Genomic DNA, 19,198 nt, shown 5'->3' with positions numbered 1-19,198 from the left:
GCTGTGTTCTTATATCTCAGAAATTGACTCAGAGTTGCTCCAGAAATTATTGTTCATCGAAATTTTAAACACGCAAAAATTGATTTTTCTCCTAAACCGTGCGTCAGACGTACGTCGGACAAAGTGCGCTGGATGGGGGGCAGATCCGAAGCCTAACGCACTACGTCCGACGTTGAGTTTCACTTATGGATTTGGAGAAAATTTGATTGTCGCGTGTGGGAAAATTTCGGGTTTCAACCGCGACGAGAATATTGGAATCAGATCTTTATTATTAATCTTTAGTATTGATCGGTATTGAAGGGCTTTCTTTACCTGGATTGCATGAATTTGTATATTGTGAGGTGCACAACAAAAAATAAATGCAACCCGCCCGATGTAGTTCATTCCGATGTACATACTAAATAATCAATATAATCACGATTCCTATGTACGATTACATCGTTTTGATGTAAAATGTTTTGTTCTTATCAGAGTTGATGTACATGTGCTGTAGTCCCATGTACGGGAGCCACATGGCAAGCGAGCTTCCAGGAGCACTGTACATTTTGAGACTGAAAGTTGTGCTCCTCATTTTTCTCAAGATGTGTCTCATGAGCTTCGTCTCATGCGCTGATTAAATTAGAAAATTTCACGACAAAAATTTCCTAAACGAACGAGAATTGAAACCTTAATCTTTGCATTGAGAGTCCCTAGTCATATCGCAAAGACCAACCAGACACTTTAGTAGTGTACGGAAAAAAAGTTGTTGGGATTCTTCGTTACCAAGAAGTTGTTTTTCACCTTAGATACCAACAGCTCACGCAGCGCATGAGACGAGCTCTCCGGGAGCTATGTGCCCAGCTCGCACCCACCAGATTTTCATGAGCCTCATAGCAGCGCAGCACACTGCGATTTTGAAGAGCTCGGAGACAATTTGGTGGGAGGCTCGCTGTCACATTTATGTATGTACAGATGAGCAATGCACTGAAAATAATCGAAACACCTCTTCCATGTTCTTTTACACGTTAATTTATCGTTTAAAACAGCAAGCTATATTAACGTGTAATTCTTTTGAATCAGATGTTGAATAGTTTAGGTTCTGAACCACTGTCTTTTACACATGATTTGATCGTGTTTGACAGTGTGTTTATGTATCGATAATGGACATGGTTCGCCTACTACTTAATGTACATCACCAAACTCGCTCGCGCTGAGTATGTCTAAGCATGCTTCATTTTTGGAGAACAGAAACCCAAAGCTGGGTGCCTATTACTAATATTCTGAAGAAAATTTACATTAATGATGGCATATTAACGTGTTTTACAAATGATTTCGAAAAGTGAATCTACGACTGGTTTTACACGTTAAATTTAATTGTTTCCCAAGTGGTGAAAATTCATGTGTGAAACGTGTGATTCGAACGTGTAGAATATTTTCAGTGTGGTAAACTCTGGTTCTTATGTGTACATCGTCCGATGTAATATTCATGCAACTGACGTATTGATAGATGTAATATTACACAACAGTTTTTTTCTGTTTGGGGTGATACACAAAATTATTGCACGTGAAAATTCACATTCCCCCCTATCAGAGCGTTAATGATTAATCATAAATTTAATCATGATTAATGATTAATGATTAAGAATAATCAATATCATTAATCATAATCACAAAAAATCTCATTTAATCATTAATCATTATTCTAAATCACACTGTTTTTGCAATCTAATCATTAATCAGTAATCATAATCATAAGAAAAAAATATTAATCAATCATTAATGATTCATCACCAAAAATGATTCATCATATAAAATATATATATATATGATGAAATTAAAATTGGTTCAAATGCTGTTCTAAATACAGTAGACGTTCGATAACTGCAACATGTTTACGTTTCACTTAGCGAACCAAAATTCGATAACTGCAACGCCTGACAGTGTCAACAAGCCGTCAATTGACGTAAAATGAACGAAAAAATCATTCGACTGTTCATTAGGGCTAACATGGCGCACCATTTTGACGTTTGGCGGTGCGATAACTGCAAATTTGTTGCACTTACCGGACTTGCAGTTAAAAAGCATTGCAGTTAAACCGTTTGCACCGACCGAACGTCTACTGTAATATAATTTATGATTCTTTTTTCAAAAAATCTCCCGGACAGAGTTACCTTTTACTTTTTAAACTTTAAAACAAGTTAAACAATAAATATATTTTAATCATTTCCAGTTTTTTGTGATTGATAAATCATGATTTTTAATCAATGAGCCATTTTTAATCATTAATCATAATCCAAGCCATAATCAATAATTACAGATAAAACCAATTTTAATCACTAATCATAATCTTTAATCGTCCTCAAAATCAAATTAATCATTAATCATAATCAATAATCACCAAAATTGGAATTTTAATCATCAAGGATTAATCATGATTAAAATTTTTGTTAATCATGAACGCTCTGCCCCCTATTCACACTTTTTGTATGGGACCTCACCAATTTGTGCATGGGTCGTCACGTTTTGCAAAACCCCCCTCACCCATAAAAGCGTGACGTCATTTGTGCATGGCCCCTAAACACAATGATACATTATTATAGACACTATATAGATTCCATAGACTCGCGGAGACATGGTTGAGCAATCATATTTTAGTGTGTTTCACCCTGAATTTAGAGTGTACCGAGCGAATATGACGTCACGCAATCCATTGTAGCTATTGAAATCGTGTCGTCATGCTCGTTTGGCTACACGAACTGACAGTTCGTTCGGCTACAGTTGTCTTCGCCTCCGCGAGTCTATGGAATCTATGGATTACTGCACGAATATACTGACCTGCTTACTCTCACACGAAATTTGACGTTTGAGCAGTGTCGGCACCGCTCAAACGTCAAATTTTCCGTGAGAGAAAGCAGGCAAGCTTAAATTCGTGCAGTGGACCATAGTGTCTATATACATTATGCCCAGGGAGTCCTGTTTCTACTGAGAGTGGATCTAATAATTAATCGTTCTTATGTAAAACTTCAAAATGTCCGATATTATAAAAAATTGGATTATTTAATGCAGTTTTATTGATACGAACCGTAAGGTTACATTCGACGAAATTCTTTTCGGCGAGTTTTTACCAACCCCATAGACTTGATTCCGAGAAAGGCGATCACGTGTCACTTTCGACCGATTATTCGACACCCAACGAAGAGAGGGATCAAAACAGAGTGAAAGAAAACATTCAAACGAACGCGCGCTTCGCTGCAGCGAATTTTTACCAGTATTTTCATGTTTTCGCATTTAAAAGTCGCGATTCTTTGAAATTTGTTCAGAAATTATTCTGATCATTCTGAAAATATTGTTTCAAAATTTGACTTGTAACATGGAGGATTATTTGAAACAGTACTACGACGAAGAAATCACAAATCTGCTGAACAATCCCGACGACTTGGTCAACGTTTCGATTAATATCAAGTAAGTGGATGTTGAATTACATTTTACCAGATTTAATGATTATTCAAACAAAATTTCTGCTTTCAGTTTATCTCACCTTCAGCGGAAGCAGCCTAGTTTGTACAACGCGCTGATTCGAAATTATCGTTCGGAATGGATCAAGTGGAACACCTGTCTGTTGAACGCTCAGAAGTCCTTGGTGGAGGGAAACATGTTTCTCGAGCCGGGGTTCCAAATCAAGCAGAACTGTCACGTGCGGTTCGTGAATATGCCACAAACGGTGGCGGAAGCCGTTCGGAAGGTGGCTTTTCCAAACAACGATAACGTCGGCCAGTTCGTACAGGTCAAGGGCAGCGTGATACGAATGACCCAGGCGCGGTTCCTGGAATTTAAGCGAGAGTACACCTGCAGCCGGTGCAAGAACGATTTCGTACTCGAGGCTCAGTACGAAAAGAGTTACGTATTCGATCCACCTCGTGCTTGCCCGATGGCCGGTGAAACCGGTTGCAAGGGAGCGCCCCATCAAAAGAGTGCCCAACCCCAGCCGGATTACTGCCGAGACTATCAGGAAATTCGCATTCAGGAGATAATGAGCGAACGGAACGTTCCGGCCTCGTTGTTGGTGACGCTGGAAAACGACCTGGTGGACAACTGCCAGCCGGGTGATTGCGTGACCGTTGTAGGGATTATAGAGCGCCGCTGGAGTCCGCTAGTTCAGGGCAAGCGGACGGAGGTGACCATAGCGATGAATGCCAACAGTGTTTCCAAGGACGAGAACAAGATGAACCTAGGGAAGGATCTGCCGGAGCATTTGGTGTTCGTTCGAGGTGAATGGCAGAACACGATCAAGGAGATTGGGGAGCTGGCGGCGAGGGACATGCTGGTACAATCGTTCTGTCCCGAGATCCATGGGATGTATCCGGTGAAGCTGGCGGTTGCCCTCTCGCTGGCCAGTTGTACGGAGAGATTCCTAGGTAGTGGTGCCAGCGTGCGAGGTCACTCCCATCTGCTTCTGGTGGGAGATCCAGGACTGGCCAAGTCCAGACTGTTGAAATTTGCTTCGGAAGTTTCAGTGCGATCAGTTTTCACCACCGGCATGGGATGTTCGGCTGCTGGTTTGACGGCGGCGGCCGTGAAAGAGGACGGCGAATGGCAGTTGGAAGCGGGCGCTTTGGTTCTGGCCGATGGAGGAGTCTGTTGCATAGATGAGTTCAACTTGATGCGCGAATCGGACAAGGCATCGATTCACGAAGCGATGGAACAGCAAACGATCAGCATGGCCAAGGCGGGTCTGGTGTGTAAGCTGAGTACGAGGTGCGTTGTGCTGGCGGCAACAAATCCTAAGAATCTGCTTTCGATGGTCGAAATGGAGGCCAACAGTAGTGCAAACCTTGGGATCGGAGGGCCACTGCTGAGTCGGTTCGATTTGGTGCTGATTTTGACCGACGATCGGAATGAGCACTGGGATGAGCGAGTGGCCAATCACATTCTGGCACTCTCGGTCGTGGACGATACTAGGGAAAAGTTTGAGGAAACCACTCCGAATGGCCACTGGGATTTGGAACGGTTGCAGACGCACTTTCTGGCGATCAAAGATATCCATCCTAGGATTACGGACGACGCGAATACTATTTTGGGTGAGTATTCGCATTTATGTCAACCTCAGTCACAAAAAAACTGATTTAGCACTTTGGAGCCGAAGGGGTAAGGGGTGACCTCAACATAGATAAGTACGGCTGTTGCTGTATAAATTCACACATTCAATATAACAGAATACTGTCTTCGGCAAAGTTGTTGCAAATTAAGTCCTCTATTAAGAAAAAATGGAAATATGTGTATTTGAGACTTCACTCACAACCTAGAACAACCTGAACACCATATAGTCTGGTGAAACGAACTTATCGATATCCAGTTGTTGTAAAAGCTGAATTTTAATATGGGTTAAGTTCGTAAGTAGGGGTAGGCGGGGCAATATGGACACCCTAAGGTTTTTGCCAACTTTACCTGGCAAGATGTCAAAAAAGTTTAGTTTTTTGATACATGTATCCTTTTAAAGTCTGTTTAGCATCTATTGCATAAGAATGCTCATGAAGAAAAATGATTTATCCACTTCAAAAAATGTTATGAAAAATGTTAGTTTTTCATGACCGTCTTCAAGCATACGGGGCAAAATGGACACCCCCATGGGGCAATATGGACACCATGAGACTTTTACGAATTTCGTACATTATTTACACCTATAAAGTCAAAACAACTATTATGGATGAATAATACGCCGAAGTAGTTCATTTTTGTTCAGTTAGTTTAAATTCAGGCTGTTTTGGATAAAGCTTCGTTTTTGTCGGCATATACAGCTGTGCCTAGAACAACTATTTTCCACTGCTGTCGTTTTTTGACCAATTTGTTTCACCCTATGTCTACTATAGTGAACATTTAACCGAAAATATATTGAAATCGAAGAATTTGGTTGGTTTGTGATTTAGGTTATATTTTTCCCTTGCCGCTTCTTTCAAAAAGGTGAGTGTCCATTTTGCCCCGGCAGCAGAAGATATTTCCAAACTTGATTTTTGATATAATAAAAAAGAAAATATAAACATGTTAAGCATGTAGATACTGCAAAACTACTTGCATGTGTTCTAGAAATATCAGGTTTCAATCGACCTGCAAAAAATTACTCACTAAATCTTATTTTAGATGGTGTGAAAATTATAATTTCCATGCACAAAAAACGGAGAACGCAACTTTTTCGTGTAAAATCAAGTATAATTTTAATTTCGAATGTTTCTTTCCTGAAACTACGTTTTAGACAAATGAACTATATTCTCCATTCATTAAAAGTTTAAAAAAGTTCGCATATTTCAAAATATTGAGGGTGTCCATAATGCCCCGCCTACCCCTATTCATTTAACCTTTGTTGAGAATATCAGAATGTGCTTTACATTCTGGGAAGTTCTAGTTGTTTCAAAGTGTCCTGTAGTAAAGTCCTTCGCCTCTACAAGAATAACTTTATATGTTTTCGCCATGAATAATAGCATTACATAATCTACTGGGATCCGTGAAGCTCTTGAAATCTACAATGTTATTCATAGACACTATAGGGATATTATAGGTCAGCAAAACTACCTTGGAGTTCAGAACTTCAGGTCTACATTCGTAACAGTAGCCAAATCTGCTATACTGAGTAACGCGTTGAATAATCAATCGTGATTAGTGGACCAATCTGAAGTCTACTAGGTGTTATTACAAACCTTTGGAACATTTAAGGTCGTCGAAACTGTCCTGAAGTTTAACTCTTGACAGTAACAGTAGTTATTCTCACTGTGAACTGTACCATTGCACATCCAACTGTAATCTGTAATCCCCCCTGACATTTCATGAGTCATTCCAAGATAGTTTTGTTTGAAATATTCCAGATCAACCAAACTACTTCGGAGTCTCCAGTTAGCCTAGTGGTTAAGGCTATGGATCGCCAATCCGGAGACGGAGAGTTCGATTCCCGTTCCAGTCGGGAAAATTTTCTCGACTCGTTGGACATAATGTATCATTGTCCTTGCCTCAGAATATACAAATTCTTGCAATGGCAGGCAAAGAAAGCCCTTCAATTAATAACTGTGGAAGTGCTCAAAGAACACTAAGTTAAAGCGAGGCAGGCCAAGTCCCAGTGGGGACGTAGAGCCATAAAGAAGAAGAAGACTTCGGAGACCATAGCTTCAGTTCTACACTTTTGATAATAGCTGAAACAGAAACTTCAATTACTAGTGTAGATGCTAGATTTTTAACATAATACTAGTGTAGATGCTAGATTTTTAACATAATAATAGTTTGAATGGCCCCAGCCAATCTGATAATGTCCATTGAACATTCAGAAGATTCACTGGACATGATAGATTCCAAATCGTAGCTTTGTATAATAATAGAATTTATTTACCGTTTCACCCGTAGACTTTAGGATCTAAACTCAAGAACAATTTGGATGACCCCGGATATCCCGAGTGATCTGATACTGTCTTTTGAACTTTCAGAAGACTTATTGGAAAGACAAATGTTTGGATGACCTACGATATGCCGACTTATCTGATACTTGGTGGTGCTTCGAATCCAGTTTCTCCAGAATCGTAACTTGTTCTGTGGCTTAGTTGGTTAAAGCGCCGGACTAGCGATACGGAGTCGTGGGTTCGAATACCTCCAAACCAAGTGGCAATTTTTTCACAAATTTATTTCTCAATTTGCAAATTAAACGTACTTTGACTAATAACACTTCAAATTTTACCTTCTATCTGATACTGTCTATTGAACTTTAGGATCTAAACTCAAAAACAGTTTGGATGACCTAAGATATCCCGACTGATCTAATACTGTCTATTGAATTCTCAGAAGACTTACTGGACAATGATAGAATACAAATCGTAGCTTTGTACAATGAGAGAAATTACTGTTACACTTGTAGACTTCCGGGTGGTCTGACTCAAGAACAGTTTGGATGACCAAGGGCGTAGCCAGCTTTTCGGCCAGGGAGGGGGCGAGCATCCTTAGCAATTGTATAGCCATGCTGTTGTATTTTGTACTATACGTTGAAAAAAGCTCGCCTGTTCTACACAAATCAGCGTGATGCTGGTAGCAATGGTCAATTTCTGAAAATTTAAGGATTTATCTTCACTCGAGCATTATTTGTGCTGTAGCTCTTAATATTTTTTTTGTTAATACCTATCAAAACTCGTAAGAAATCATAAATAAACTCTTTTGAAAATTACGAACCATTTCTAGGACTATCCCAGATTTTTGTTTCTTGATTTCCTTCAACATTTACTCCGGTAGAGCATGGGAATCCATCCGAAGATTTCTTGAAAATATCTACATATTGTCTTCCATGACTAACTGGAGTTCTTTCATACATCCATTTTCATAAAGGCAGTTTTATATACTGCATATATTCATCGCAGAGCATAATCCTATAGACATATCGATAGACGTATTTCCGGAAGGATCTTCGGAAGAATTCTTGAAAGTATTCTCGTAAGAGCCTTGAAACTATCACTAGAGAAAACTCTTGAAGTATCACTGTAAGAATCCCTGCAGAAATTCTTGAAAAAATTCCTGGAGGTATTTCCGGATAACTCGCAAATAATGGAATTCTTGGAAAATTCATGAAATTCACCTGAAGGAATTTGTTGACGAATCCCTGGAATATATACAAACATAAATGTCTGGAGGAATTTAAGAAGCAATTCCTAGAAAAATTCCTGGTGCATTTGCTAGAGAAGAGAGGGAGCACTGGGAGGACTCCGTAAAAGTTTTCCCTGGGTAAATTCCTGGAGGATTCCCCTTGAAAAGTCGGAAAGGTAGTCTTCAGCAAAGTTGTTCGGTCGTTGGCATCACAATGACAAGCAGTTTAGTTCACAATTCTGCCGCTAGGTGACGCTAGTGAGCATGAAAAAATGAGCAATTCTTACTAGTTCTATCTCGTGATCCTGATGAGATAGAAAGTTTAAATATTCGGCAAAATTGTTCGGAAGATCATGGACATTATAATGACAAGCAATTTAGTTCGCAATTCTTAGTTCCATATTGTGATCTTGATGAGCTAGACGGTTCAAGTATTTGGCAAAGTTGTTCGGAAAGTCCTGGACATCATAATTACAAGCTGTTTGATGCACAATTCAGTAACAAATTTTGAAAACGACGTATAATCAATGCTACATCATTGATTATACGTCGTTTTCAAAATTTGTTACTGAATTCTGCTGCTACGTGACGCTAGTAAGCATGAAAAAATAAAAATTGGCCAATGAATAGCAGTTTATGAAGTGTATCAGACCTAAATCACTTGTATATTAAATGAATCAGTGCTGAATCACTTGAATATCAAGTGAATCAGCCCTGAGTCACTTGAACATGAAGTGAACCAGAGCTGAATTACTTGATTATGAAGTGAATCAGACCTGAATTATTTGAATATCAAGTGAATCAGGCCTGAATCACTTGAATTTGAAGTGAATCAGACCTGAATCATTTGATTATTAAGTGAATCATGCCTGAATCACTTTATCAAGTGAATCAGAACTAAATCACTTGAACATCAAGTGAATCAGACCTGAATCACTTGGATTGAAATGGTTCAGACCTGAATCATTAAAACATGAAATGAATCAGACCTGAACCTCTTGAATATCTAGTGAATCAGACCCGAATCACTCGGATTAAATTGACATACACCTGAATCACATGAACATTAAGTGAATCAGACCTAAACCTATTGAATATGAAGTGGATGAACTGCCTGTCATTATGATGTCCATGATCTTCCGAACAACTTTGCCGAAGACTTGAACTTTCTATCTCATCAGGATCACGAGATAGAACTAGTTAAAACTGCTGATTTTCCTATGCTCACTAGCGTCATCTAGCGACAGAATTGCTAATCAAACTGCTTGCCATTGTGATGCCAACGACCTTCTGAACAACTTTGCTGAAGACTGTATCTTTCATATTTTCAGAAATGTGAGATATAGCAGCACATATGTAGTTGTTTTGAGGTGATGCTATAATTTCCAAAGTGATGCAATATTCAACTGAGTGTTGCAATACTTTTTTATGTGAGTCCGTACTTATGACGGGTAGTGTATGTAACAGTGACTTCCCTAGAATCTCTGGAAGACTTATTGTAAGAATTCCTGATGTAATCTCCGAAGAAACTGATGGAGGGATTCCTGAAGAAATTCCCTTGGAAATTCCTGGCAAATTTTTAGGCCAAATCCAAGAGAAATTTCTGTAGAAATTTCTACACAAAACTCGGAAGGAGACCTCTGGTGGAGTTCTTGAAGAAATCCTAGGATAAGTCCAAAAACAATCGTTTGACGAAACCCTTGTGGTATTCCCGAGTAAATTTCTGAAGGAGTTCCTTGACTAACTTTTGGAAGAATTCCTGAAGGACTTCTTAAAGGAACACTCTCAAAACATCCCTGGATAAACTCCTGGAGGAATCTCTGCAGGAATTCTTGAAAAAATCAATGGATAACTTACTTATTGAAGAAATTTTTGGCGAAAATAGATCAACAGATATTCCTGAAAGAATCGCCGGATGAATTTCAGAAAGAATTCCTCTGCAGGAGCTGACGGTATTCGTAAAGCAATTCATGGATGGATTCCTGAACAAATCCGTGGATGAACTTCTGAAATATTTCTACATTACTTTTTTTGGAGAATTTCCGGGCTCCTGTATGCATCCCACTAAAGTTATTTTAAGGATTTCTAATACAAATCGCTGGTGGAATACATTCGAGTCCTTGAAGTAATTCAAAATAATCTTCAGATAATCCTGAAGAAATTCTTGGGTATATCGCTGGAAAAGATAATGTTACAATTTCTGAAATTTCTGATGGAACGGCATTTCTGAAGGAATCACTAGAGGACATTCTGAATCCATTCTGGAAGTATTCTCTTAGCAAACCCTGAAGAAAATCCTGGAAGAACTTCTGGATGAACCTCTGGAAGACTTGCTAGAGAAATTCCTGTAGGAATTCCCGGAGGAAACCCTGGAGGAATTTTTAAAAGTATACCTGAACATTCCTGAAGGAATCCATGGAGAAGTCCCTTGATAAAATTCTGGAGCAATCCCTGGAAGAATTCCTGAAGCAATTACTGGAGGAATTCCTATAGGAAATCTGGGAAATACTCTGGAGAAATTTGGGAAGAAATCTCGTGAGGAATTCCTCGAATACTAACTAGAGGAATTTCTGGAGGACTTCCTGGAGGAATTTCTGGAGTAATTCCCGGTGGAATTCTTTGATAAATCCGTGGAGGATATAATGGAGCAATCCCGGAGCCAATTTATGGAGGAATCTCGGTCGGGGAAATGCCTGGAGGAACTTCTGGACAAATTTCTGGCAGAATCCCTGCCAAAATTCCTGGATGAATTCCTGGTGCAATACTTGATCAAATTTTTGGATGAATATCTGAAGAAATCCCTATCCAAATTCCTGGAGGAATCTCTGAATTAATTTTAGGAGGATTTCAGGAAGGAATTCCTTGAGAAAATTCGGAAGAAATTGCTAAAGAAATTCCTGGAGGAATTCCTAGAGGAATTTCTGGAAGAACTGCTGATGGAATCTTTGGAGGAATTCTTGGGGGAAATCCAGGAGGAATCCCTAAAAAAAATCGTGGAGATGTTCCTCGAGGAATCCTTGAAGCAATTCCTGTAGGAATCTCTGGAGCAACTCCTGGAGGAGTTGCTGGATAAATTACTGGAGGAATTTCTAGGCGGATTCCGGGGGGAATCCCTGAAGCAATGTTGTAGGAATGCCTAGAGGAAACCTTAGAGGAGTCCCTGGAAGAAACGCAGGCGAAATCCAAAGGAAAACTCTAAACTCTTGGAGAAGAAATTTCTCGATAAATACCTTCACGAATCCCTAGAAAAAAAATCCTGGTGGAATTCGTGGAGAAATTCTTGAAAGAATTTCTGGAGGAATATCTGGATAAATTCCTGGGGGAATTATTGTAGGTATTTCTGAAGCGATTTCTGGAGGGGTCTGGAGGAATTCGTGAAGAAATTTCTGGGCTAATTCCTGGTGGAATTCTTGGAGGAATTCCTGTAGGAGTTCATGGAAAAAATCCTGGAGAAATGCATTAACAAATTCCTGGAGAAATCTCTGAACAAATTTCTAGAGGAATTTCTCAAGGAAGTCCTTAAGGAATCTCTGGAGCAATTTTTGGGGAATTCCTAGAGGAATACTTGGGGAAATTGCTGTAGATATTCTAAAGTAATTCTTGGATATATTCTTGAAGGAATTCCAGGGATAAGTCTTGAAGGAATTCTTGAATGAATTCCTGGAAGAGTCCCTTGAGAAATTCCTGGATAAAAACTTGGTGGATTGCCTGGAGGAATGCCTGGGACAATGCATAGAGAAATATCTGGAGGAATGCCTATAGAAATTCCTGGAAGAACTCCTGGAGGAATTCTCAGAGAAATCCCTGGAATAACTCCCGCAAGAATCTCTGCAGGATTACTATGATGAATTCCTGGAGGAATTCTTAGGAAGAACTTCTGAAGAAATCCCAGGAGAAAGTACTGAAGAAATCGCAGAAAGAATTCTTGGGGAAACTCTGAAGGAATCTTAAAACGAGTTCATGGTGTAACATCTGCAGAAACCTCAGGAGGAATGAGCATGAGCATGAGCATGATTGACCGCCCGCGGTTGCTCCTCTGTTATTGCAAGGACAACTGCATTTACACAAAGAACCAACAGATGATGCTTGGGATTAGCTTTCTCTTCATTGTGTAAATGCTGGAATCCCAATACTTTTCAATAAGCAATACCAGCGCCGGCCGCGTCCGAATGCAGGTCAATTGAGGATAGGGAAGGAAGTGATGACGTGATTCTCGCTTAGGCCAATAACCGAGGAATTCTCTGCGTTACTACGAGAAATCACAAGGAGTTTGGACAGGGGAAATGGAGATGTGTTGAGGATTTTGTCGTGGTAAACGAGTGTAATGTTTTGATTCGCGATTAATAATGCGCTCGCGAAGAAATACCCTTCTAAACCTTGAACGACGAACGCGATCTTTTGTGCCTCAAAACTCACCCTACATAAGTTATTCATTCGCAACTAAGGAGTACACAATGCTAAACACCGACGCATCTGTAGTCTGCGTTTCCGCGCGAGACAATGCTGACCGCGATCAATTCACAACTATTAACAAAATAACACGTGATAAATAAGTCAGAAAGATCTTACCGCATGGTTCGCCGTCTATCTTTTACCGACCCTCTCTTTTTCCAGAAATTCATGTAACCTTTATTTGAGTCAAAACATTTATTCATTTGGACTAAAATATTACAAATGTCGACACCGAAGATGACGAACCATTCAAATTGTTGTGTTGTGTTCATGCAAAAAATGAAAGGAAATTATTTATTATCAACTAAATGTGCATTTGATTTGGAACTAGCGCCGACACATGACGTGACGAACTTTTCAATATTTGTTAGATAAATACACAAAAACCAGAGCAGAATTGTATAAATCCTTAAGCATTAATTATTATTATTATTATTATTATTATTGTTATGATAAAATGGAAAGAGCTCACCAATTAACATCCTTCGAAGTGTCCAGTGCGTATGTGCTACAGCATCTTCCACTAATTGGCCTCTTCTCCGAAATCACAATGAACCGCTACAACTACACACGGGTACGACGATGTGGACATTCAAATTGACGACGACGACGACGCAGCCGGTCCGAATATAAAAAAAGCGGCTTTTTCACTTTGCCTCAAAAATCACGCAGATGAGCACAGTCAAATAGAAGACGACGACGGACGATCCGAATGAAAACGCGGCCTGTACACTTTGCCTCCAAAAAGTCAAAGCGGCATTTCGACGTTGCCTCCAAAAACACACTAAACTGCCCCGTACGAAGACGAGCACTGTGAAATAGACGACGACGACGACGCGCTCGCGGCCGAACCAAATGAAAAAGTGGCATTTCGACGTTGCCTCCAAAAACACACTCATCTGCAGAAACCTCAGGAGGAATCCTGGAGAAAGACTTGGATTAATTGTTGGAGGAGTTTTTGAAAGAATTAAAGGAGGAATTCCTGAAGAAATCCCAAGAAGAGCTCCTGAAGTTATCTTTGAAAGAATTTAAAAAGACCCCTCTGAAAGTATCACAGAAGGAATTCTTGGAGGAATACCTAGAGGAATTTTTGAAAAAACCCCTATGAGGAATCCCGGAAACAACCCCAATTCCTTAGGAAATCCCAGAAGAGCTATTTTCACGAAATTCTGGAAAAAAATCTGTAGGGATCCTTGGAGAAAGTCTACAAGAATCCATGTCTGCAATAATTTTTGAACGAATCATTGAAATAATCCTTGAATGGATTCCTTGAGGATTTTTAGTACGGAATTTAAGGAGTTTTTGGATTAAGTTTTGAATAATCTCTAGTAGAGTTTTCTGAAAGAATTCCTGGAAAAAAATTACAGAAATACTACGATTATGATGAAATTATTGGAGCAATCTGTAGCAGATGTTTTGAAGTAATATATGGAGAAATTCCTGAAGAAATCTCTGAAAGAATACATGTGGGAATATAAAAAAAATCTCTGGTCAAACTTCTATGGAAAACCTTGAAGAAATTCCTGAAGGAATCGTCGAAGAAAGCACCGGAACAATCACTGGAGGAACCTTTGAAGATATCCCATGAGAAATTTCCGGAGGAATGGCTAGAGTTATTTTCAGAGGAATCACTGAACAAAACTATGGGAAAATTTCTGGAACAATTCGTCGATATCTCCTTGCAGAAGTACATATTTGTAAAAAAATGCTGAATGAAATGAACCGTAATAGAAATTCCTGAAGGATTTCTTAGAACAAGATCTAAAGCAATCACTATCGGAACCCCGCAAACGTTCGTGTTAGAAGGAAGAATTTTTTGGAGAAATCCCTTGAGGAATTCCTGGTGAAGTTCCTCAAGAAATTCCTGGATGAATTTTTAGAATTCATAAACAAATCCAAGTTTTTTTGCTCATAGCCTGACGTTTGTTTGAGTTGTAAACTAGTGAAAATTTGTGAATTTTAAGCTCGAAGCTTGTTATTAGGTAAAATTCTATGATAAAATTCAATTGGTGCTCTTAGAGAAATACTCGGCGAAGTTTCTTGTGATTTTCGAGATAAAAAGTTTGATATTTATGTATGTACAGTAGACGTTCGGTAACTGCAACATGTTTACGTTTCACTTAGCGAACAAAATTCGCTAACTGCAACGTCAGACAGGCGTCAACAACCCATCAATTGACGTTGAATGAACGAAACATTCATTTAACTGTTTATTTGGGCTAACATGGCACACTATTTTGACGGGAAGCGGTGCGATAACTGCAAATTTGTTGCACTTACCGGACTTGCAGTTAAAAAGCATTGCAGTTAAACCGTTTGCACCGACCGAACGTCTACTGTATGTACATAGTTTGATAATTATGCATAAAGTCCTAAATTAACAAAATCTAGAAAAAAATAGTTTATTTCTTGAGCGATTTTTTCTGGAACATTGATAATCTTAAGTTGGCCAAATCAAAAGAAAAATGATGTCGGCCCCCTGCCCCCCTCTGGCTACGCCCATGTGGATGATCAAGGATACCCCAACTATTCTGATTGTGTTTTGAACTTCCAGAGGGCTTACTGTGTAACGCTTGTAAATTGTTATGAACATTTTGTCAATTTATTTTGTATGTTATTCTGTGGTTTGTACATTTGGCCCTGAAGTTAATGTGCATTTGTAGTGCTCCAAACATTTCGGGCAGCGATTGAGTACAAAACACGCAAGCCATCTCCTAACATGGACATCAAACGAAACATGGTCTTGTGTTATTGCTAGAATCAGGAGGCCCCCTTAGGATTAGAAATTCCTAGACCAAACACAAGCTATGAACGCAACTATCGCTGCGAACTAAAGGCAATTAGCCAGAAAAAAATACGATTGACTGATGGACCAAGAACAATAATGAAACCTCGTCATCCTGGGATTGGACTTCGTTATTTATTTAGATAACTGGACACTGTGCATTTGTAATGTTCCATTTCCTTCTTCGTACCTAGTTCCCAAACGTGGGACCCGATATGGAAAATAAAATGAGCATTTGTACGGTTCCAATTTATCCGTAACAACTGGATTGATTGATTTGTCTTTATTTAAGAGACTTTCAGCCCTTGGAACAACTGGTCATGATAGATTACAAATCGTAGCTTTGTATAACGAAAGAAGTTACCGTTACACCCGTAGACTATAGAATATAAACTCAAGAACAGTTTGAATATTCTGCATCATATTCTACCCTTTCTTCTATGCTATTGATTACCAAAACCTTGCAACCTGAATTTTTGCTGAATTATCGGTATGCAATGTTACGGTATTCAGTAAAACGTCAAGAAATATTGCTGAAGATCAGTAATAGTGAATGAAAAAGCTGAAGACTCAGTACTTTTTGTATTTTGCGGATCAAAAACCGTAAAATAAATTACCGAACAGGGAAACCAAGATTGAGTGTGTGGCAAAATTCCGGCTTCAAAGAGTTAAGGCCTATGCGGGGGCGAAGAAATCGACCCTAAATCACATTCTATTTCACTTCCAACAGGTGCCTACTACAAGCTGTGCCGCTCGGACCCATCGCGTGACCCATCGCGGACTACCGTGCGACTGTTGGACAGCTTGGTCCGCCTGTCGCAAGCACATGCGCGTCTATTGTTCCGAGACGAAGTCAGCGCCGTTGATGCAATCACCATCATCCAGCTGATGGAGTCAAGCTGGGGCTTCGGAAAGATCCTACCGCCGGCCGATCTGATCCGTAAGAAACTTCCCATAGGACCGACGGCTCAGGAAATTGCTGAACTGCTCGAACGGCTACTTCTTTCGGATGTTGTGAAAGATGTACCGCTGGAGCAAACTAACAAGGGTCGTGTAGAACAGTACCAGAAGGACTTGGCCAGAAAGAGAAAAGAGAATGCTACGCCTGCAAATAAGTGGGATTCATTGTCGACTCAAAGGATCGTCAAGTTTGATGAAAAAGTACTGAGTGAATTGGACAATAATGGGAAAGATATCAGCAAGGAACAGTCGGTGGACAAGGTGCCGGAGCCGGAAGAAATGAGTCGAAAACCTGTTGTAGAAGGGGAGCTTTACTCGAAGTATTCTTTCACGCAGATGCGTAAGAACAACGTAAAGAAAATACGTAAGGAATCGATGGAGAAGTCGGTAGACCCTAAACAGCCTGAGTCTACAAAGAAATCAAAGACGAAAAAACCTGCCCCCGAACCGGATCCGAAGCTTAAAGAAAATCTAAACAACGATCAATTGGATAAAATTTTCAGCAGTTTACGTCAGAACTTCATGTCCCAGTTGAGTGGAGCTACCCAACCGGCGAGGCCTGGCGATGGCTCACGAGAAATTATTACTCGGAGCAGCCAGATTGATACGAACTTCCCGCCAGCTAGTGGAAGATCAAGGGCATCCCGAGAGGAGTCCTTCCGAGCCATGTTAGACGTGAGTAGCCTGCTGGATGATGATGATGATGACGATCAACCTGAAGAGCGCCAACCAGTCAGTGCCAAGACCACTATCTCAAGCATGAGCGTGTTTGAGAACTCAGATGTTCTCAGAACACCAGCGTCAATGACCGGAAACTCGGTTCAGTTTAGGACGAATCATGCACTTCTTGCGAAACCGCTTGTCAATGATCCGAAACCGAGTGCCGAAGACGAATCTCGATTCCGCCTCAAAAGGCCTCGGAATCAAATAGCGGAAACTTCTCAAAGTGAATTCACTGCCTCCCCTATGGTATCTCGCTATCAGCTGAAGCGACCAGCTCAAACTCCATCCACATCCACGACTCCTGATCTCGAATCACGATACCGATTGAAACGGCCTGCGCCGAACAAACCCACCACGAATCCCATGCTGGTAAGCCAAACGTCGGAGCTTAGTTTCGACATGTCCTTCGACACGGAAGCTCTCGCTATGGAGGAGAATCCACAGCCGCAGCCCACCACCAGCAGCAAGCAAAAACCTTCGCTATCCGAGCAAACCCTGAGCAAAATCCGGGCCTTCGAGTTCAATCGGGTTGAAAGTTCGGATGACACCAAGGATGGCCAGAAGCAACGTGATGATAGCGCATACGAGTCGCAGCCAGCATCGACATCGACATCCGCGTCCACTTCCGCCGGTACGGTGGGTAAGTATTGGAAACGAGATCTTAAGCTACCGGAGTTGCATCACGTGGCCACCCTGGGAGGGTCGGGTGACGTGGATGCCGAACTTGCTTTGCTGGAGTCGGTGGATTTCTGAGGAGAGGGGAAAGATTTAGGTGGTTATACACCGCTCTTCATGTCTGTGATCGCCTTACTGTTAATTCATTTGGAATAAAAAGGATGGAAATTACACTGTGGTATGATCAATCATCTGACAGCCTTATTTTTACGACATAATCTAACTTCGTTGGTGTTCTAGGGTCTGTGTCATTTGGAACAAGGTCGTTTGGCATAAGGTCACTTGGCGTAACGGTCATTTGGCATAATGGACACTTGGCATAATAAAGAAGGGTGCATTTCTAGTATGCCCATGACCTTATGCCAAATGTCCCGCTCCCGGTGTTCTAACTACAGTCAACTCTCGATGTTATCATCACTCTGCCGTTGTACGTGACGGTTAGTATCAATTGATCCGTTGCCAGATCACATTACCTTTTATTACCAATCAAAGATGACTCCTAAGGCTCCTAGGTCTACCCTACTAACAGAAGTCCTTTCTAAGACAATCGTGGAGATTCAAACATTTTCGGTCATCAAAACAACGATTGTCTTACTAACATTCCTTCCCTTCAACGATAACCGCAAGGACTTACCTAGCTATTGACTTCACTAAAGTGTGGTGTTCTAGAATTGTGCACATTTAGAATGATTAGCTAATCCTAAGCATCATTCATTGGTTCTCTGTGTAATTTTGCTTGTTCAGATTAAGGCCTGAGTGTCCTCTGCTGTACGTAGGAGTCGTCTCCACTCTACTAGGTCCATGGATGTGCGTCTTCAGTTCCTCACTCTACAAAATCGTCCTCCATATAATCGACCCACTTAGCACGCTGCGCACCACGTCTTCTTGTACCGGTCGGTTGGCTCTCGAGAACCATTTTAGTCGGGTTGCTGTCCGACATCCTGATGACGTGACCCGCCCACCGTAGCCTCCAGATTTTCGCGGTATGGACGATGGTTGGTTCTCCCAGCAGCTGATGCA

At 40.5% G+C, this 19,198-nt stretch overlaps 1 protein-coding gene across 1 annotated transcript; it reads left to right on the top strand.

Annotated features, from left to right (window-relative positions):
* Positions 1–3,185: 3,185 nt before the first annotated feature.
* On the top strand, positions 3,186–18,479 carry LOC109407238 (DNA helicase MCM9). The gene is made up of 3 exons (XM_019680239.3): positions 3,186–3,441; positions 3,508–5,057; positions 16,551–18,479. The coding sequence occupies exons 1-3, from the start codon at positions 3,350–3,352 to the stop codon at positions 18,254–18,256; spliced, it is 3,348 nt and encodes a 1,115-aa protein (XP_019535784.3). The 5' UTR covers positions 3,186–3,349; the 3' UTR covers positions 18,257–18,479.
* The last annotated feature ends 719 nt before the right edge of the window (positions 18,480–19,198 follow it).

The sequence above is a fragment of the Aedes albopictus genome, chromosome 3 (genome assembly GCF_035046485.1).
Source record: "Aedes albopictus strain Foshan chromosome 3, AalbF5, whole genome shotgun sequence".
Lineage (NCBI taxonomy): Eukaryota > Metazoa > Arthropoda > Insecta > Diptera > Culicidae > Aedes > Aedes albopictus.
Note: the sequence above shows the minus strand (reverse complement) of the source record. Positions and strands in the feature narration are given on the sequence as shown.